The following is a 22,899-nucleotide window of genomic DNA, read 5'->3' on the forward strand; positions in this document are numbered from 1 at the left end:
CGGTTGGCAAAAATGAGAGCTTAATGCGTTTTAGAGGGTGTTTGTTAAATGTACACTTTTCAGGTGCCCACCTCGTGTGCCGCCAACCTCTGACACGGTGCTGCGCCGAGGCAGCATATACACAATGAATAGGTTGGTCAATGGTGCACTGTGCTGTGCTAAGTGCAGTGTGGAAGGGCTTTAACTCCTCAGACAAACTTTGACTCAAGGATCTTGGGTCAGTTTATCCATCCATTCTCTGTACCGCTTATATACACGACGGTCGCGGGTGAGCTGGAACCTATCCCAACTGTCTTTGGGACTGGTTGTCAGCTAATCACAGGGCACAAATAGACAAACAACCATTCACAGTGACATTCACGCTAATGGACAATTTAGAGTCTTCAATCTGCAATATACGGAACGTCACATGACAAAAACCCAGAAAACAGGTTAGCAAACTTCCTGTGTATGCTGTGATAACTAGCATAACAATGGGCTGATGACATGATGGCTTGAACCCAAATTTTCTTTTTGGCTGGTGTCTCCGGACAAAAGTTACAGTAAATATGTGTATATCATTGATTTATACCAATACGGTATGATATATGTAAACACAAATGAAGTCTAAACATGGGGTATTGTCATCTTTGCTTGCTCTTGAAGACGTATTGTGTAAAACAAAAGAAACTATTCCATGACTAGCACAAATTGTCATAACTCTGAAAGGAGGCCGGCTAGACCCAGTTTTGATAATTTTGTGGACCGGCGTACCCCCAGCGCATTTAAAAAGGGACGTCTGCACTAGTGTGGGCATCACCACAGCAGACTTCAATCCTCTCCAGTCAAAGCCGTTTCTTCCATCCACTTTAAAAGCGTGGCAAAATAGTCTTGCATGGAGACGTCTCTATAGGTGGAAGAGGACTCAGTGATCCGTGTGTGACTGTACCATTGAAAGTTAGCGGCACACCCTTATTAAATACAGAATGAGCCGGTGAAAAACTGCTAGTGACATAAATATCTCCGTGGAACTCGGATAAAACAATTACAACTGGCAAATAAAATAATCATTATTTGTTGTAGAAGCTGACAGATCGATACTCACTCTCGATCAATGACGAGGCAGGTGACCGCTTCTGCTGCAATAACATTGGCAGTCCTGATGTCTTCTCTGTAGGGGGGAGGAAAAAAAAGTACAATTAGCCTCAATCATTCATGTAAGAAACTTTCACCTTGCATTTAAATGGCTCATCAGATGCAGAAACTGGCGTCTATCTGTAAATGTAATTACACTTTATCATATTTGAAGTCCAATTCGTCATCTGATTGACATTCTTCATCAGACGAGTTGCTCCAATCGCACGAATCCTCTGAGTCTGTGTTCCAAGAATCCATCGTTAACGAGCTCCAAAGCCGGGGAAGATTATTTGGACACTTGAGGGGGCTCAGCCCCGCTCCAGTGCGTGTGGTTCATCACTCACTGTCTCTCTGCTCAACTTCTGACAGCCTATTTCAATGATGGTTCATTTCAACCCCCTCTGACGTCCCTCCTCTTCCTCCTCCTCCTAGCGCACTCACACACGAACCCGCCCGACGCCGCCTTGCCCCCCCCCCCACATTCCCGAACTCTACGAATAAAGGTCACAGCCGGTGAGTTTTGATAGGTGAGTGTAGGAGAGCCGAAGAAGGAAGGAGGTTTTTGTTAAGGCCAGTGGAGGCATTGACAGTGAATGGATCGGGAGCCGTGTCTGTGCTAGGGGGGACAACATGAACAACTTCATCCCAGTGCTTAGTTTCCTTTCTTAGATGAAGATGGCTAATTCAATTTAGAGGCAAATCACAGTTAAAAGTTGTCACAAGTGGCACTTGGCACCACTCCCCTCGAAAATGGTCAGTGGGAAAAATCCTCTCTAACAGGGAGGAACTCTGAATCAGACTCAGTGTCGAGTTGGGTTTATATTGGTGGGATTATAAAACAATGCACATAATGACAGCTGCAACGATACGACTGCTCCTACTACTAAAATGAACTAGAAATGCATGGTTACAGATGAGCACACTACAGGGTGTGCCAAAAGTCACTATGCACTTGCTTTTTCCTCTTTCGTTTCAGGAATCATTCGGACAGACGTGAGGCTATCATCATTTGACAGATGAGGCTTTGCAGTTTTTGTAAGCATATCATTACCTTGCCCATGGCTCTCCAACTTACATTAAAACAGCGTTGCAAAATTTCCACCCATTAAGATTTTCCGTCCCTAACTGCAGTTCAACGCCAGTTTTAGACCCTTTATGGCCGTCACACTGCTCCAACACGTAATACAATTTACGCTCCAGGCTGTTGAGCATCGTAATATTCCGTCAAGTGCGGCGCTCCGTATAGACTTCCCCTAGCTTTGCGAGAACGCGTGCTCTAAGAGTGCGGTGTTTTCATCAGTGGCAGTAGTCGCGGGAAACTGCACACTGGTAACAAATGAAGAAAACGGGCCGCTGCAGCAAAGAGGAGACTGACTCAGTTTGGGGAGGTTGGTTTTCCACTACTCGTAAGTAACTTACTCAGAAACCAGATTGATTTTATTCGAGAGGAGACTGAGGACAGCATTAAAAATTCAAGTACAAAAGTGAACTTGTTTATAACCCGCTTTCGTCAACTTTCTTTGAACACACCAGATGTAATTTGACACGACTGCAGCAAGTTGTCGCTCAACTTCACAAAAAAATAAAAAATAATAACTTCCCCTCCTTTGCAACTGGAGAGAGCTCATTTTTAATTCATGCCACATATGTGCCAGACAAGGACACAACAAGGAAGCCGCCCTTATGTGCCCAGCAGCCCGTCTCATCAAAACAGAACGAAAATGCATTTCTCAGATTTTACTGAAACTACCTGAGAAGAAAGGATTTTATTTTCATTTTAAAGGCTGAACTTCCATATATCCATCAATTTTCTGTACATTTTCTGTACTGTCCTGTTAAGGGCCACGGGCTAGCTGAAGCCTTTCTAAAAAAAAAATTTAATTTACTGTATGTTGTAATATAGCAAATTTTATTTATTTAAAAATATTTTTTATTTTATGAAATTGGTTATTATATATTAGATTAAACAATATTTATTTTATAAAATAATGATTATTATCATGCTTGTGTTATTAATACTGTCAATTTCAGTACTCATTTTAGAGACTAAAATTTCATTTAAATATGTAGCATTGTGAAATATAATGTTTAATGTCTATTTATTTAAATTATGATGATGGCCTCTGACAACGCTTATTAAATATATTCATATGTTCTTTGTTGTTGTTTTTTTTTATAAAACTGTATGCATGTGTGGCTAATGGACTGTCAGCTGTGTAAAAAAACAAATCAAACGGCTTTTGGGTTGAACTCTTACATAACGTCGCTTCAATACAAACCATAAGCAGAGGACACCTCATTTTGCTAATGATGCAAATATGTCAAGCCAGGCCTGAGCATCATTTTGCTTTCCTGCGCCGATGAGGGACAGATAATGACATCCACGATCTGTTACATGAGCTCATTAGCGCCCCAAACAAGGAAGTACTCGGTGTTTGTGTCACTTACTTGCCATGGTGACGCCGCACAACAAGGCCCGGGGATGCATGTACATTATGGTTACATAAGTATGAATCAGACCGAAGTGACCTCAAGAGTTTGTTGCGTCTCGGTACACCTGTCCCTCCCAGCAACTTAGGGTGCCATTGCATTGACAAGGCCCGCCACCGTATCTGTCATTTGCACACTCCAGAATATTAAGTCACCCACTAAGCTCCCCGAAAATGGACGAGGTGCTTTTTAATTAGGCCAGAACAAACACGCCATCCGGGATGTACGAACAGTACATGCTAACTCAGACGCTAAAAGCGGAGAAGAATGTTCTTTGGAGTCGCCAGCAGTGTTGATTACCGACGGGGGAGGGCAGGGATTAACCTGGTAATTTGACAGCGATCTGGTGTCCTGGGAAACGGGTTATAAAAATAATATACAAGCACGCAGCCTCACAGTGGCCAAATGGCAACATGAGCGTGCAACAAGTGATTTGTACCACACGCCACTGCCAAATGCTGGGAACATTTGAGCAGGATGGAAAAGCAGTAAAAATAATAAATGTGAAATTTTAAGATCCATTACAATTTGATGTATTTATTAAAATTATTATAGGTCATAATATTCATATTCAGATTATTATTATTGATATAGAATACAATATTTTTGCAATGTATAATACAATATACATTTATTGGAATAAATAAACACATGGGTAATAGATTTAGATTTATAATTTATGTTTTACTAAATCATTTTGATGTTACTCATTATTAATATCATTAATAATAATTAATGATAATAATACAGTAATAAAAATAATAATACTGATTATAATACAAAGTGCTGTAACATTATGGAATTTGATTAAATATTAAAGTTAACATAGGGGGAGTAATTATTTAATATTTATTATATGAAATGCCACATTATTTCATTAGAAATATTACTCTTATTAATAGATGATATATTAGAAATCACAATACTAAATTAAATGTTTATTATTATTGTTATTATTATTATTATTATTATTATTATTAAATGTCAGAGTTGTAATATTAGTAGTAGCAGTAGTGGAAATACAATATTTTCTATAAAAATATTTGATGAATTAAAAAAAATGTGTACGAAAGAAGACGTGTAGGAATGGCATATTATTGTTTTATTTGACAAAATTTGACTCATATATTTTAACTGTATTGCGCTTTCCATTCTGTTGTTTTTATTATTACCACTGTCGATACTCTTGAAAGCCTATTGACAGTCTGCGAGGAATCACATTTCAAAATTTGCATTATTATGGGGTTAAAAACTTCAAAACAGTGCTTGGAAGCATCATTCCGAGAGTCCTGGCTGGTCCACCATAATTACAAACCCCAACAGCCGTTAAGCCGCGGTCACCACGGCATTGTGTATACATTACAAGCCAGTATAGCATCAAAGTGATTCAGGTATTACATACTGTTGCTTTTAGGGCGAACTTGTGCAAGCAACTGTTGTGCTCTCGAAGGGAAAGAAAAGACTAACACGATACAGCAGTAAAAGCCTCAGAAAGGACAGAATCTTCTCCGCCGCTCTTTTATTCCTCCCTGATGTCAAAAGTCGGACACGCAGATGCCAGCTCCGGCCGGCGGGCAGATGCTTGCGAGGATGTTGCCTATGTCGAGAATTTACATGATTGCCGATGGAATCGACTTCAAGCTCTACCGTCATTGCGGAGTGGTAAAGTCAACATAAACCACATTGCCGTTCATGGAGGATCTTTAAGCATTTTTAGGGGTTTTTACAGCACTGTATACAGGCAAGATTAAATTTAGAGTTGTGCTCCTTAAGTGTAGTCATGTTATGAAGTCTACTGGAAGAGATGCAGTGTAATTTTGGAAGAAAGAATAAGAGGTAGAGAAGGTCCACAACACCCAAGCTCCTGTAATAGCCAATGTTCTCACAAAGCAGAAAAAAATTCAGGGTGTTCGAAAAGTCACTATTCACTTCCTTTTTTCTTTTTCGTTTCAGGTCATTTGGACAGACGTGAGGCCACTTGCAGCTGACAGCTCAGGCTTTGCAGTTTTGTAAGCGTATCATTCCCTGGCTCATAACTCGCCAATTGACATTGGAGCCTCAATGACAAGAAGCTTTTTTTCCCCCGAGTGAAGTTCGGTGCCAGTTTGATACGTTTTATGGCCGTCACACTGCTCCGACGTGCAGTACAATTTACGCTCTCCATGGCAAGCTTCTTGAAATAAGATCTGTTCTTGACAAATCACGCAGCAGAAAGCCTGCTACTACCACCACTGATGAAAACACAGAACTCTTGGAGCAGGTGTTGATGCAAATCCAGGGAAAGCCTACCAGGAGGGCTGCACTGGAACTCAGCATCAATACAAGCTGGATTCAGCGGAAACTTAGGAGAGTGAGAAAGCTTTACCAGTACCGACTTCAGGTTGCGGAGCATCATAATCTTCCGTTTGAAGGTTGAAGATTCTGTTTGTTTTAAAAATCATATTTTGGCCAAAAATGGCCATGTAAAGTGAAAATAAATATGTTGTGAACAAGCCCGCCAGATTTCCCTGAAGCTTCTCTGTTATGTGGACCCAGAAATGACACAAAATCCAGTGAAGCGGTGACTTATTGGACTACGCCGTGTAAATAAATACAGACACAGCAGCACACACACGGGTCAGGGTGGGCTCTGCGCATGTTGTTGATGGATGTCCACATCGTCTCAAAAAGTTCACACCTCTCGACATATGTTTTTAGCAAAATCCAAACAGCAGTCAGAACCTATAAGGATGACATCCATATGGCATTCCTGCCATTCTACAAGTAAGACCTTTCAGGAAAAACATGTAACCTAATCTTTGTGCAGCTTAAAAGCACACACGTGCGCATTCTGTCGTGGGCCATTAGCGGCTTTGATTTATCTAGCTTTGATTTATCGTTCTCCTCCTAGACGAAAGGCCGACATTGCCGGTAAAGACAAGAGAAACCTTTCGGGGGTGTCGCGCTGTTGGCTTTCATACACAGACACATAGTTAACTTTCTAATTAGAGTGGGGGGAGAGGGTATTCGGCGGGTTTTCTGATCAAAAGCCAGCCTTGCAAGACGGCCGTCATCTGGCGTCATTTACATTTGGCCGAGACGCAGCCATCAAAGCTCGGCTGGCTCAAGACGGCGCAACGGACAAAAGCGGCGCGCGGCACGAAGAAAGATAATAATAACAGCGTCCTTATTGCGGCATGGAGATGAAGTTGTCTGAATAAACAAACGGCGAGATGATCTTTTCAGTGTGGACCTGCTTGAAATTGCATTCTGGGAATACGCTTCATATGTATTATGCATTAGTCGTGCAAGAACAACAACAGCAATCCATTCCGGCCTACCTTTAAAAAAAGTTGTGTTTTTAATAAGGAAAATAGCTCTCTCTAATATTGTACTTAAATACATTTTGTAATGACCTAATGAAATAGCTTTCAAAATCATTAAACAGTTTTTGTCACACTGCATTAATTGAATGGCCATTGTGCTGCTCCTTCGTGTGTGCCTGCTTTGGCCACCTGAGGGCAGCATAAATTCATAGACTTTTTTTCATTGTTGACTTTTACACGTGATAGGTGGGGAGGCACTCCAGAGACTCAATTATTTTATAAAAGCCATAGAAAAGTACATTTTCCATATCTCCCTTTTAAAACTAGAGTCTAACAAAAAAGAGTTGATTGGACAAAACTGATACAACAGTAACAGTTACATCAAATTGCATGCTACTATGTCAAAAAAATAAAATAAAAGGCAGCTGTGGAAAAGGTCATTATGTAAGATGTCCTCTCTCTGAAGTATGATTTCATCTCATCTTTTTTTTTAATGGTAGCACAGATGCCGGATATACTAACAGATGCGTACGCCGTCAGGCTGTCATTTACATCACTTGTTAGGTCGGGTGTCCATTTGGAGCGATCCTCTGAAGAGCCGAACTATCCTTGTCAAGCAATGTCGTGGATGTCATCTTTCATACCGTACGGTCATTAGTCAGCAACATATGGCCAAAGTCGGGCCGTCGGCACCTCACCAGCTGTCGCGTATGCGTCGGCGTAACCGAGGGGGTTAACCTGTCGGAAATACTCTATGGTGGTGAATTGTAGTGTACATATGTGTATATTATACATTTTTCATCTTTACAACACTATAGTGTGGGGGCACCAGTGGGGTGGCCCCTGAAGACCCCCTAAAATAGGCCTAGTGACACCACTGATGACCACCTTTTCAGTAACGATTAATCTGCCGCGATACCACTATTAACATGTATGCATCCTTGTTAATGTGTCTTATGCAGCTGCTGAATATAACTAATAATGTAACTTGTAAACTACTTATTTACTTTTTAGATAAAGTACCTAAACTAACAATTTGTGTAGTCAAATGACAATTTTAAAGCAGCTACCTGAGGATCATTAATGTGATAAGTTCACATGTCGGAACGTGACACGGAGCAGAAAGTGGAGCAAACCATTTTTGCGTTTGAAACTGAATTATTCATTATATTCGGGGGGCATTATGAATTGAAATGTTGTTACTATTTTATTCTCGCCAACTTCACGGAGCAATCAATTAGCGATTACATTGCATTATCTCTGTTGGATGCAGCATTTCATCACCAAGTCATAGAAATTCACTTGCCCATGAATGAAGCAGTGTGCCGCATGACATTGGTAAAAAGAAAATACCACACATCTCAACGTAGTGAACATTATTAGAACTGTAGCCTACAGTCGTGTTCCCCCAATATACAGTATCTCAGTACAATGTTTGCGTCCCTGCTATATCTATATATTTATATTTTTTAAGTGATAATTTTAAATGCATTTTTACAGTATAAAAAGTCAATTTTCTATATTTTCTAGCCTTCAAGGTGATTATTTGATGACCAATTGAGCTTCTTTTAGCAGTGGCATGACTGACCACAAGATGGCAACCTCCTCTTTTCACATCTGACCATTTACGCCTCACTCCTCTAACAAATTTACTTCTCCATCCCTCTCTCCCTTTAGTTTCAACTTAACTCCCCCGGAAAGGCAAAAAAAAAGCACAAGGAGGCAAAAGCGGCGGCCGAATTAAAAATAGCTTTCGGGGGCACCGGTCGTCTGCGCCAGACGGCAGAGAAAATATTTTATTTATTGTGCTTAAGTGTTCTTCGAGACAAAAGTGCTTGTGACAAGGCTCAGACTGTTTGCAGTGGCCGTGGATTACTTGAGACTTCAAATAGACAATCTGGCTCTTTGCTGTACGCATCTGTACATTCTGCAGTTATTTTCCACATACCATACAGTAAAATACTTTAAAGTGATTATACTGTTAGTTACTGTAACTCAAGTTTAAAGTGACACACTATACTTTTTTTTTTTTTTTACTTTAAAGAGATTTGAAATGCTCTTCCACATGCATGGCACTTCTTTTGTGACATTTCTGTTTGGTGGTGTGCCGTGAGATGTTTGCCAAAGTAAAATATGTGCCTTGGCGCCCCACGTGTCACATTTGAATACATTCGCACCTGTCAAGCGGAGTGAGCATTGGCAACAACAAAAATAAAAAATAAATAAGAACAAGGATGCCATAAGAGACGGGCGGAAGATGGATAGCAAATTAGAGAGGATAAATGCAGGATGTGCGAGGCAATGGGAGAGAAAGCGGCTGACAGTGATCGAAATAGAAACGGAGAGAGGATCTAAATGGGAAGAGGCAGCGTCATTAGGCATCAACGTACCCTTGCAGCGCCTTTTCTCCGAACCAGTCTCCCTTCCCGAGGCTGCGGAGGTAGACGGGTTCTCCGTTGGGCGAGTCCTCCCTGGTCACATTAACCTGGCGAGACAAATGAACTGAGACGTCGCACATGTCCATCAATCAAAATAAACGAATGGCGGTGCATCCCCTGCCCACACACATACACCTTTCACAAACAGGTGAGCTGTGGCCGCTGATCACTTCATTAGCGGCGTGACATGAGTGAGTAATGGTCGCCGTGCACTTCTGGAACTTGACGCCCACACAGTCCATAAAGACGCACAGGTGTCGAACTCATTTTTGTCTTGGGCCACACTGTAGTTACGGTTTCCCTCAGAGGGCCGTTACGACTGTGAAACCCAAAAATGTTTCATCGCCTCATCATATTATTACATGTGCACAACAAATTGATGGATAACTAGTTTTGAAATCTGAAGTCAAGAATAATTGTTTGTTCAACTATTGATCAAGTGTCTCTAAAAAGGGGCTTGGTTACAAAATAATGCTTGCAGTATCTCAACGCTATTTGTTGCATATGAGAATTTGAAATTTTGGTATAGAATTTAGCAAAAATCACGGAAGCTGACACGCATGACTTGCTTTCGCGGGCCACATAAATTGTTGTGGCGGTCCAGGTCTGGCCCCCAGGCCTTGGTTTGTGATAGTAGAGGAAGTGAAAGAAGCTGTCCATTCCGCTTTTTGCACATTTCCATACATTGCAAGGCATCCAGTAGACCAGAGGTTCTGAAAATGCTAAGATCAAGTACCACATGAAAAAAAAAACTTTAATAATACAAATGGCAAAATAATCCCAGAAGGTTTAAAGCGGATTGGTTGAAAATGGAGATTGGTAGAGCAATGAAATCATGCATGTACTAATTTAAGGATATCGTACAAAATTATTGTGCCGATCTAGTAAAATAATCACTGAATGTTTGAATTTTAACAGAAAATTGTGACTGGTCGTGCAGTTTGGGACCTTTTTACGCCAGATACCGCAGAAGAGCTCGGCTAGCGCACAATCATTCAAAATCAATAAGGTTCTCGCTCTATCGCAAAGTAATGGAACTGGTTGAGAATTGTGACCGCGAGATACCGATCGGACCTTTTTGACAAGTTACACGCCAGCCATTTTTTCAGTCTGGTTGCGTTCCAAATCAATTCTTGCTGTAGTTCGACCAACAGCCTCAAAACGTTTGACAGAAAATGCAAGCGGGAGTTTTCGTAATAGCTTGTGTGTGCGTGTGTGTGTGTGTGTGTGTGTGTGTGTGCAGAGTGCTACATAACATTTCTTGATCACGCTCACACCCCACTGTTCCATTTGTATTTCACTTTGGGCATTTCTTGTGTCATTGCGAGGACGTTATTACTGACAAGAACATAATGGTGATGAGGAAGGCGTCCTGAGCTCGAGGGCTGAGGGAAAATAACAACAACAGCAACAACAACAACGCAGAGAGACAAGTTGGCGTGCCGCTAAAATCCCGGACGACGAGCAATAAATGCGACCTTTTCCTCTCCTGCAAGACGCGCAAACCGATTCCAACTCGCATCCCGCAACACGTCGTCTCACCTTTCCTTTACTGATGATGAAGAACGTGTCTCCTCTGGCCCCTTGTCTGATGATGTACTCGCCGTCCTCGTAATGGGTCTGACAGAAAAGAGAAAAAAAAGACTTTCAGGTACATGTGGTCGTACTGTTTGCTTCCCTTGGCGCAAACTTTACAGTTAACGAGGCTGAAATAGGGGACGTAAAACAAGGAGATGGTTTTATTTCCTGTTTGTACCACAATTTGATGGACCCGTCTAGTGCTTTAATTATGCTTTGAATAATCGCTGTTGTTTTTATCATGTCAGTTTTAGATCTCCATCTACAGTGTTCTCCCACGTGTTCCTGATTCGTTTTTGGTGAAGTCACCTATTTGATGATTTTTTTTTTTTTTTTCCTCAACCTATCCTAGGTTATTTGCTGAAAACTCACTTTTGATGCCATCTTGTGGCATTTTGGTGCCATGGAACTATGTTGAAGTGAGAGCAGGACTTTTTAGTAAGGCCATAGCCCTATCTAATAGAATAGTAGTGCTTTGCTGCCATCTTGTGGCACTTGTGGAGAATTGTATTCGTGGCAGGGCTCATTCCGAATAACACTGTTCGACGAATTCGAGGTGTTTTTCAATGTGAAAAACAAGGACCTGTCTAGGTGTGGAAAAACAAGCAATTGTAATGCCGAAAGAGACATTGCTCAAAAAAATGGCCATTGCCAATACGACCGTTTGTATTGAAGAAGAAACAAATCCATCAGCTATCGTTTATATGATAACATTATCATACAGTGGAACCTCTAAGGCCCCGTTTCGGCACGCATGTCTCGCTCTGTTTTTTTTTAGTCATGTCACACATTAATTTGCAGGCTACTATAATATTAGTCTTTACATGAAACTGCGGGTGGTTATAAAAGTATCATATTTTCAATGAAAATTGCCCTCTGGTCTTCAAGAATGCATTATAGCAAAGGTTTCTAGGTTTTCAGCTGTAACCTTTGTTCAAAGCGTTGAATGTCTAAATTTATTATATTATATTATAATTATTTGTTACATTCATTGTTAAACTGTCACAACCATAACATTTAAGGTACAATTTTAACATCTGGCAGATGTAAAAGAAGTTAATTAACCTTAATAGTAAAACAAAGAAAGATTTTGGACTTTAGCTTTTACATTAAGATACTGTATGTTGTTAGACTCATGGGTAGCTATAAAAAACAATATTTTTTTGTGCAATTAGGCCTTTGGTCTAAAAGCAAACTGCATTTTAAAGTCAATGAAAATCGAGTTTGGGGAAAATCGGGTTTTCAGGCTAGATGTCCACCCAGAAACTGATATTTATCGACTCAATTGTTCCCCGCTCCAAAATAATATTTGTCCACACCAATGGCTTCGTCTACTTAAAAAAAAAAAGAAAAAACATCACAAACTATCAAGAGCAACAAGATGAGGGTAAGCTGGAATGGAAAGCTAAGGCTAACAATCTTTAACATGTCAGTCTAAATCTCTAAATTCAAGCTGACCGCTACGACAAAAGGTGACAAAAAACTTCTAGCATCTGCATTCTGCACCAAAATTAGCGACAATCTTTCACAAAAATCAACCGCAGCCTATCTATTGAATTAATTAACTAATTGGTTGGCAAGGAGAATTACCCGTGTTTCTTTATCGCCTCCCCCGAGCACAACACAATCTTTAGCTTGACTTGTTCTTTATCTTCTGAGCATGTCGTTGCTGCTTAACAAATGGCCTTTTTACCGCTTTTCATTTGTATTCACAACATTGGTGGTAAATTCCACTTGAACAAATGCAGGGGGAGACGTGTTTCACCAAGAATGAACATTCTGCAACTGCACCAGTTTTGTCTCCTTTTATGAAGCCACTTGGACGGATACTTTTTATTAATTGAAACAGGAGAGGGACAAAACTAAAAAGGAACATATTCATTTTTGTTGCACTGATGGTGAAACATTGAAATTAGCGTGCACTTTCGCAAATGCGCCACATTAGCTAAATGGATTCATTTCTGCTTGGGCTCGTGTGAAAGGTTTCCATTTGTTGATTTAATGGTTCATGAAATCGACAGCTCCGGGTTCTGTCTCTGTAAATAAAACTGCAACGACGCAGGCGTGGGCAAATTATGGCCCGCGGGCTGCATACGGGCCGCTCCGATCTTTAATCCTGCTCACCGAGCGTTGCTATCATCCAGATTTGGCTAGCTCAATATTGGCAATATAGGTACATGCTAAGAGTGCTGGGACCTCCAGGTGGCGCCACAATAATAAAAAAAATAATAATTATATTAAAACTAATTGCTAATTATTATCATCTTTTAAAATGGTAACGCTAATATATAATCAAATGTGAAGAAATGCCCAATGCCCCTACGAATGATGCAATAGTAGTAATGATGCTTTTATTCTTTGTTGTATTGACATCTGGCGAGCCAAGTCTTTTTTCCTGGTTTTAAAAGTCAATCAAAAGGCTATTTCCATTTTGAGCCCTTTATAGACCAGATTGCTAACCCTAGTTGTTTGTTGTGGTGCAGTTCAAATATGCTAATACATGTTAATTATGAGTATTACATCAGAATTTAGCATTCCCATATGCCAAATTAAACTGCAGTTTACTGTTTTTGTATCTGCTAATCAACATTTCACTATGTCAATAAAGTTGTATCTAATCTAATATACATATCAGAAAAAATATATTGTATATTATACGTGCATTGGAGACAACATCTATCTATTAGGTTTTCCATGTTTATCTTTCAGATTATAATAATTGGACATATAAATAAATAAATAAAATGTTATACTTTAAATTGGGTGACAGGTTTTCTGATGAATGAAACAATGCTTTTCGATTTCTCTTGTGAGCATATGTACATTGTCAATTTAGTAATTACAGTCTTCTTTTCCTTTCGGCTTGTCCCGTTAGGGGTCGCCACAGCGCGTCATCCTTTTCCATGTAAGCCTATCTCCTGCATCCTCCTCTCGAACACCAACTGCCATCATGTCTTCCCTCACGACATCCATCAACCTTCTCTTTGGTCTTCCTCGAGCTCTCTTGCCTGGCAGCTCCATCCTCATCATCCTTCTTCCAATATACTCACTATTTCTCCTCTGGACGTGTCCAAACCATTGAAGTCTGCGCTCTCTAACTTTGTCTCCAAAACATCGAACCTTGGCTGTCCCTCTGATGAGCTCATTTCTAATTTTATCCAACCTGGTCACTCCAAGAGCGAACCTCAACATCTTCATTTCCGCCACCTCCAGCTCTGCTTCCTGTTGTCTCTTCAGTGCCACTGTCTCTAATCCGTACATCATGGCTGGCCTCACTACTGTTTTATAAACTTTGCCCTTCATCCTAGCAGAGACTCTTCTGTCACATAACACACCTGACACCTTCCTCCACCCGTTCCAACCTGCTTTGACCCGTTTCTTCACTTCCTGACCACACTCACCATTGCTCTGGACGGTTGACCCCAAGTATTTAAAGTCCTCCACCCTTGCTATCGCTTCTCCCTGTAGCCTCATTCTTCCCCCACCAGCCCTCTCATTCATGCACATATATTCTGTTTTACTTCGGCTAATCTTCATTCCTCTTCTTTCCAGTGCATGCCTCCATCCCTCTAACTGTTCCTCCAGCTGCTCCCTGCTTTCACTGCAGATCACAATGTCATCTGCAAACATCATGGTCCACGGGGATTCCAGTCTAACCTCATCTGTCAGCCTATCCATCACCACTGCAAAAAGGAAGGGGCTCAGGGCTGATCCCTGATGCAGTCCCACGTCCACCTTAAATTCTTCTGTCACACCTACAGCACACCTCACCGCTGTTCTGCTGCCCTCGTACATGTCCTGTATTATTCTAACATACTTCTCTGCCACTCCAGACTTCCGAATGCAGTACCACAGTTCTTCTCTGGGTACTCTGTCATAGGCTTTCTCTAGATCTACAAAGACACAATGTAGCTCCTTCTGACCTTCTCTGTACTTTTCCATCAACATCCTCAAGGCAAATAATGCATCTGTGGTACTCTTTCTAGGCATGAAACCATACTGTTGCTCGCAAATACTCACTTCTGTCCTGAGTCTATCCTCCACTACTCTTTCCCATAACTTCATTGTGTGGCTCATCAACTTTATTCCTCTATAGTTGCCACAGCTCTGCACATCACCTTTGTTCTTAATCACCTTTGTTCTTAATCACCTTTGTTCTTAACAATTTAGTAATTACAGTAATAAATGTAATTTATACAAAACTTTTTTTTCCCCTCTCTTACTGCTGTCTAATTATAATTACAGTGGAGCCCGGCCGGCTATTCGCGGGGGATAGGGGCTCGTCCGAATCAGCGGATAATTGATGCCCATTATAATTAAATTTCTTTACATTTTTTTTTTAACCCGAAAAATCTTGAATAAGTGGGGATAAACCACCAATAAGCATTTTTGGAGTTGGTTGCACCCCCCCAAAAAAAAATCCAAAAAAAAACAGCGAAAAAATAAATAAAAGATTGGACAAAGAAGAAAGACATTGAAAAACAACATTGAAGAAAAATGGCACTGAGCCACGTGTATGCCAGGGTACGCTGTACATTAAATATAAATAATAACATTAAAACTTCATCACTATTTTATGATTTTAAAAAATACTACACATATGACATACATATTTGAATATTTTTTAAATAGTAACAAATGACCCCATCAGCCAGTCAAATGTTTGCCGACCCCTGATCTAGATGTTCTCTGCGTGAAAACGGTAAGCAAATATCTGAAAGCTTCGTTTCACTGTGACTCGAATCTATAAACTCGCTCGAGTGCATTGCTGTTCGCGTCTTGTGCAAAAGGGAGCACTGACCTCCTCAAGGACGTCGGCGACCTTGCTCAGAATGTCCTCCTGAAGGCTGTGGAAGGTGGGAACGCTGCAAGAACAAGAACAGGAAGCACTTTAAAAATGAAAATTACTCTCACTGGTGTCATCTAAGCAGAGCTCATTAAAAATGTATGCAAAAAGGGCAACATTATTATTCTATAGGTGCTGGCTTATGCTATGGTACAGCATTCGCGTATTAATATTTAAGCATTAAGTGAGCAACGGGTCTGGTTACACAGTGGGCCGTAGTGCGGAGGTGGTCGAACACACCAGACAGAGCATCTAATTCTAGCTCATTTTTTGCTTTTCAACAGTTCCATTGAACACCACATAGCTGTTACGGATCCGACTGAATAAAAATCACCCGATGTTTACCAAGAACGAGAGGGAAATAACCCGCATTGGCGAACAAAGAGCTTATCTGGCCGTATCGTCTCGTTCCATCCCGCCGCCCACCCCAATTTCCACGTTGTGTTATTGTAATCTGAATCATCTCATCGCTGCTGAGCTTCATTCCGCTACGAGCTTTCTCAATGGAGGCGAGCTGACAATGTAGCGACCGGATGTAGTGGCGTAGCGTGCGTTGACATGGGTCCCCGGGGCAAGTCAAGTATTTTTGGACTCAATATTGAGCCTTTATGACCCTTTACGGCACATTTGGGCAAATTACGGCCCGGGGGCCACATCCGGCCCATCCATGGTCGCTGACCGGCCCTCGCTGCCTTTATGAAGTCAAAATAAAATGGAAAATATGCGCTGCTTTTATTTTATTTCAGCAGTGCAAGCGAACAAGAGCAACGACTTGTCTTCAGCGTTGCCAACGTAAATATTTTCGGGAGTCCTAACTAAGAACAGCTCATACGTGGTTTGTGCTCATAATGTCAACACCCTTTTAAAATATACTAAAAAAAAAAGTATGGACACTGTAGACATGTTTTTTTGTGAACTAGTGATGCAATGTTTACATGTGTAGCTATATAATTTTAATGTGATTGATTATCATTTTTGAACATTTTTTATTTACATTTGTATTCCCTATGAATACCATATGCCATAGTTACATAAGTAACGTCTTATTATTGTTCATTGCTAAAAAGCATATAGAATTGGATGACTAAATCATTGTTCATTATTCCTTGAGAAAAACAAATTTCACTATTGTACTAATGACATGTATCAAATGTTACTCAATTCTAATCAAGCGCAATTGTGAGGAAATGGATTCACTTGTGTTGGTGGTCAGATGGCAGTGTGTTTTTATGTGTTTGATGGACTTCTACAAATAATTTTTTTTTGTTTGGAAGTGAATTCTTGGCCATTTTTGATGATCTGATTTCAATGATCTTTATTTAATTTAAGGTATTTTCTTAATATATCGTATTTCTATTAATTTCCTAATTTTTTTTGTTATGTATTCATTTTAGAAGTTAGTAGCCAAAATGAATCATTTAGGGAACACTTTAACAAAGTTTTTTTTTACAGCCACGTTACCACAAAGTCCTAATGTGTAGAGGCAACAAGTAAACAAACAGTTATTTAAAGTCGTGAGGTTTGGAGTCATACTTGATTACGCAACAGCTGGCGGTCCAAATCATCGTACAAAAGTCACCTATCATGTACAAAAATCAAGCTGCGCTAATGATCATGCGGCTTATGATACGACTTTGACCTTTTCGAGGATCCTGTATATGAGCGTCTGGCTACGCGCCGACTATTAAATAATACAATAATACAGAGGAAGGCGATCCCTATCTCTTTCACAAGACGACGTCTGGCTCTGTCGAGACTGACGTTAATGCAATTGCAATCTACTCCCTTTCGCTTCATGAATATTTGGAACAGTTAGCCTTGGCCGTGTTTCTTAGATAGGCAAATGGAAAAATGCGCTCCTGGGAGGCGAGTCCAGGTTTGCCACCTTAACGCAGTCACTATTAAAGGGAGAAAACATTTTGAAGTCATGAAGAGGTAAATGTATGATTTTGCGCTTATGCAAGTCAAAATCAAACAAACAAACAAACAAAAAATTACAATTGAAGGCAGATTTCCAGATGTAACCATTATTCAGACAAAACGTCTACGCTTACTTTTAGGGTTTGCCTATGAAGACTATGAAGTAGGGTTTAAACCAACTAGTCGACAGGTCAATTAGTCGATGAATCAACGGAAATCAACAGGTGGTCGATCGGCGCAGCAAACTAGCAGCGGTGCCTCAAGCGTGTGGAAATACTTAACTAAATACTAACTAACTACCAACTACCAGAGACAAATTCCCTGTATGTTTTTTGGACATACTCGGCAAATAAAGATGATTCTGATTCTGATTCTGAAAAATGAAACCGGTCGCACGGTCACTGGAGAAAGTTTTTCTTCCAATATAACGAAAGCACAAGTGCTATACGAACACCCATCTGAAAAGCCGTCCGCTGACGCGAGCTGACCAACCGCCAAAGTCTTCAAGTATTCACCAAACGCCCTTCTGTAACAGTTCAAAGACAAACAATATGCTTTGGCGTCTGCTTAAAACGAAGACAAATGGTAGTCGATCAATAACCTCTTTAATGTGACAGTGAACTTCCATGACATGTTCTCAAAGCGAGTCAGATCTTATAAAACTCTTGCAACAAGCCACGTAAGTTGGCAGGTTTGCTACAATATATTATTGCAAAGCATTCACTCCTGCTCGATATTTTTTATATCTAGTACTATTGATGTATACTGTAGCGAGCTGCTACAGTATACATCTATTTTGATGCTATTGATGTTCGAATTTTACAAGTTTTGACTGTCTGTGAGGCTGTGATCTAAAATAGCAAAACACGCAGAGTTAATCGTTCGATGTCTTTACGTGTACTCTGATGTTCCGTGAAGCTAATTTTGCTCGACTTCTGCAATTGTCCCAGCTGGTTTTGACATTTCCGCTTCATCGCGGCACCTGCGGCCAAATATTATTTTAGTGGGTGGCTCTGATGAAATAACTCTTGTCAAAAAGTGACAGCTTCTGATGTCAATCACTGTGATTCATGCGCTTTTGTGCAGTGGAAGTGATCCTGTGGAAAGGAGAGAACGTGGCGCATTCGCATGTAAACGCAGGGGGAGACATCAAACAGCCTTCTTTGTCCTGTCCACATTAGTGGACGGTATAAAACGTGTCGAGGTCTAGTTGGGAAACCGCATCTCATGCGTCTTTATCGACACATTTAGCACTTTCCGTGTCGTTTGATCATCTTTCATCCTATACCCCGTGCACGCAGATAAAACAGTCAGCGGGCCTTTAAAGTGATAAACTCTTCTATTCTCCGGAGAGGGTAAAGATAAATCGCATGATTGACTTGATAAGTTATTTAAAGGGGGCGTATTTTGGCAAACCAACGTTTTCTAGTATTTGGGATCTAATATTGTTTCTATGGTGCCTCAGTAGACATATGAAATATGAATTAAAATCGGCCACGCATTCCTGAGTTCCAGACGTTTTTCTGCCGAGAGGCCTGAAATCAGGTTTCCGTTGAAAAGTAATTTCCCCCTGAACCTAAGAACTGGTCATGTTAAGTAATTTATATTGGAGGGTTTCTAGCATCAACTGCTTTTAAGATTGTACCACAACATCACAATTGGATTTAAGTCCGTATTTTGACTCTTGACTCTTTAGCTATTCAGAGGTGGACTTGTGGTATGGTTTGGCCTTTTCTCCTGCAGCATAACCCAAGAGCGATCGAGCTTGAGGGCACAAAGTGATGGCCGGATGTTCGCCTTACAGGAATTTCTGGTAGACAGCAGAATTCATTGTTCCATTAATCACAACAAGTCGTCCAGGTCCTGAAGTAAAAAGCAGCCCCAGACCGTCACACTGTCACCACTATGTTTGACTGTAGGATATTTTTGTTATCAAATGCTCTGTTTTTTTTAAAGCCAGATTTAATGGGCCACACACCTTCCAAACAGTTCAACATTTGTCACGTCAGTCCACAGAATAGTTCTCCAAAAGTTTTCAAGTTGGGTTTTTTTGGGCAAATGTGAAAAACAAATCAGAAATCCATTGCTTTTGTTATTTCATATCAGATCTGTTCAGGCCACTTCTTTACCTTTTCAAAAACTCCATATACTCTGTGTGTTTGATGAGACCCGTCCGCATCATGATGGTCTGGAAACATTGCCGGTCGATAGCCCACAGCTTCACGTTTGTCAGCGCTGGAAATGAGAGTAGATACACAGACATTAAAAATAAATAAATAAATAAATGGACATTTCTCCTGCAAATAGGGTAATATACTGTACCAGCCCACGCATTGGCGGCTTCAAATGTTATGTATGCAGAGCAGGCATAAGGCAACTTTGCCATCTTAAGCAGCAGAAAATGAAGTTGATATGCAGCCAGAATCATTCATTTTCTCAAAATGCAAAGAGAGAGAAGTCTCTTATTTTAGTGAGCAAACTGTCGACGAGTGCTCGGTGTTCACGGGTATTTTTGGAATTCCTTGCATGTGTGACTTGTTCGAAGTCACCCAATGGCATCTTAATGAAGGTCAAGACTGCTTTTTTTTGTTTTTTTTTTTAAAATAGCTTTTCCCCCTGTCTTCCTGATTGTGACTGCGCTCAAAAAACAAAAACAAATTAAAGGTGTGAGCACCGATGAACGGGCCCTCGCACCTTGGCTGACTGAACGTCACCATGTCAAACTGGCTTTGGGTGCTGAATTTTCAAAATACTCTGGCAATTTATTGGTCAAGGCCAACGTAAATATTCCCCATGATAGGAATGAAAGATATTATGGTGAGTTCGCCCAAAGAATAATAATGACGAAGATACAAGGCAATTTTAAGAGGGCTTTTGCACAATATGTGCTAGGCCAAAAAATCTTTTTTCCCCAACATGCTGGAACAGTTCGGAACTTACATTTCCCACCATGGAATTCAATTTGTGGCCTTTGGGGTAGGCCATATGCTATAAAACTAGATAGTTCTTTTGGCTACAAAACATTCAGCGCTATTTCTTTTTTTCCAGATTATTTTCTGGTCATTCTAGCTTTTGGCTATGGCCGTTACATTTCGCCCGCATTAAGGCTGTGTACACACTGCAGGTCTTACAGTAAGTGCTCTGTTCCCATTTACTGTCTGTATCTGATTGTTATTGCCCATTTACATCTATAGGGGGTTGTCTCTTATGGTTTGAATTTGTGACCAATCGTTTTCAAAAATGTGTAAAGAACCCTGTTAATTTTGAACTCTAGTCAACTCAAGATCGGCGGAGATAGATTAAGTTTAAGATCAAACTAGCACATGGTCCTAGTCACCTCTTTACTGGTTTTAATGGCCAACCTTCAGTAAATCAAGGAACCTATTAATTTTGAGTAATATACAGTGGTGCCTTGAGATGCAAGTTTAACTCTTCCCATGACCACATTCGTAACTCAAAACACTCAAATCATCTTTACCTATTGAACTGACTAGAAATACCATTGATCCGTTCCAGCACCCAAACCCCCCCCAAAAAAATAAATAAACAAACAAAAAAACATTTGGGCATGTGTTTTTCAATGAGAAAAATAGTACTCTATACTATTGTACTTTATAAAAACATACAGTAATGACATAATTAAATCAAATGTAAGGAATTAAACAGTTTTTGCTACATTATTGCTTCAATTCAGTGGGCAATGTGTTGCTCCTTAAGGTGTGTGCATCTTGGCCACCTGGGGGAAGTATAACACAGACACAAAGATACACACGAAGAAGAGTTTTACAACTGACTCAGAACACTGAATTAATATTGGTCATTTTCCGCAAAGGATAAAAAATATGTCTGTAAGCATTTTTATAGTGTCTGTCTACATGCGTTGCTCCTCCGTTTGTGTTCAAATATCCGTTCCTTAAAGGGTACACTGATGCTATTAGTTAGCCTGTCTATGGCGTTTTGCATTGTTTGTTAGCGTTATGCTAAATTGACTTTGTTAAGGCAAAGTGATGTGGTTGTTTTAAATACACAACGCGGAATTCTCTTTGTTTTGTTTAGTTTGACAGTAAACCTGTACTGGGAGTGGCCAATAAATTGCTTGAAGTACTGTTCACTATCTGCCAAACTGCTGCTTGTTGTGAAGTGAGTTGAGTTCGCTGCCACCATACATCGCTCGTGTCTCAAACTTTCGCTTGCAAGTCAAAGCAAAAAATAAATAAATAAATCGGCCAAACGACTGCTCGTGCGATCACTCGTATCGCAATGCACCACTCTACGAAGGGAAGTGCAGTTTCATGTCCAGCATATACTCACAATATGTGAAAGGAATCAGAAAAGACCATCCGCTAAATTAATATATTATTTGAAATTTTTGTATGTTTCTGTGCACAGAACGAATATACAGTATACTGTTTTACTGCTTGCCACTGACATATCGTGTCACTGAGTTGCGTGGATCTTTATGTGTGGAGCAGAGCAGACTGGTTGGCTTCATGAGAGCGCCGGCGTGTCGTTAAAGTTCCCCCATTAAAAGCGTGTTTCATCGTCCTCGGCGGGGCCCCAAAACTCTCTTCACATTGCATCGTGGCTGAGTCATCCATGTACAGCGGCTTTGACCATTCTCTGCTCTCTGTTTTCCTAATGGCTTTATTTGCCTCATTATTTCCAGTTAACTTGGGAATCGGTATTTTCTATAATAATGGCTCTTTATGGTGGAGGAGGATTGTGGAGTGGGGGGGTTGATAATAACACCTTGTTTTCTTTGTGTTCTGACAGTCTTTGGTTCTGGAGCTTTTTGTAGTATTTAACCGTTTAACAACTGATACAAAATAGTTACCATTTTAAATGTCCTTTATAGGTAACTCCCGCATATTTGTGGTTTGGTGTTCACAAATTTGCCTCTTCAAGGATTTTTTTTTTTTTCGGGGGGGGGGGGGGGGGGATACTTATACTTTGTTATTTGCTGAAGAACTCCCCTATTCATGTTTTTTTGTGCTCAGGCCAAGCCATGTCTAATGTAAAAATATTGATTTGGCGCCATCTTGTGGCATTTAGTCAAGCCATTGTTGTATCTAATAGAAAATAGTGCTTTGCCGCTATCTTGTGGCATCTACAGGCAATTGCAAACCTTTTAGGTGGGGCTCAATATAGATGTTTGCTATTTGCAGCAGTGATCAGTTTCTTATAGTATTGAACAGTTTTAAGATTG

General features: G+C 40.4%; 1 protein-coding gene across 4 annotated transcripts in view; it reads right to left on the reverse strand.

Annotated features, from left to right (window-relative positions):
* The window catches only part of LOC133409800 (cGMP-dependent protein kinase 1), a 90,975-nt gene that overhangs the window by 9,591 nt on the left and 58,485 nt on the right, over positions 1-22,899 (reverse strand). For 3 of the 4 annotated variants that reach the window (XM_061690280.1, XM_061690282.1, XM_061690279.1), the window contains exons 4-8: positions 19,823-19,928; positions 15,729-15,792; positions 10,892-10,969; positions 9,302-9,396; positions 1,085-1,150 (exon numbers count right to left, since the gene is read on the reverse strand). In XM_061690280.1, coding sequence (XP_061546264.1) covers positions 1,085-1,150; positions 9,302-9,396; positions 10,892-10,969; positions 15,729-15,792; positions 19,823-19,928 — 409 coding nt within the window. Of the gene's footprint in view, positions 1-1,084; positions 1,151-1,270; positions 1,462-9,301; positions 9,397-10,891; positions 10,970-15,728; positions 15,793-19,822; positions 19,929-22,899 lie in introns of those variants that run through there. The other variant, XM_061690283.1, reaches the window with a different exon arrangement.

Source organism: Phycodurus eques, chromosome 11 (assembly GCF_024500275.1).
Source record: "Phycodurus eques isolate BA_2022a chromosome 11, UOR_Pequ_1.1, whole genome shotgun sequence".
Taxonomy (NCBI): Eukaryota; Metazoa; Chordata; class Actinopteri; order Syngnathiformes; family Syngnathidae; genus Phycodurus; species Phycodurus eques.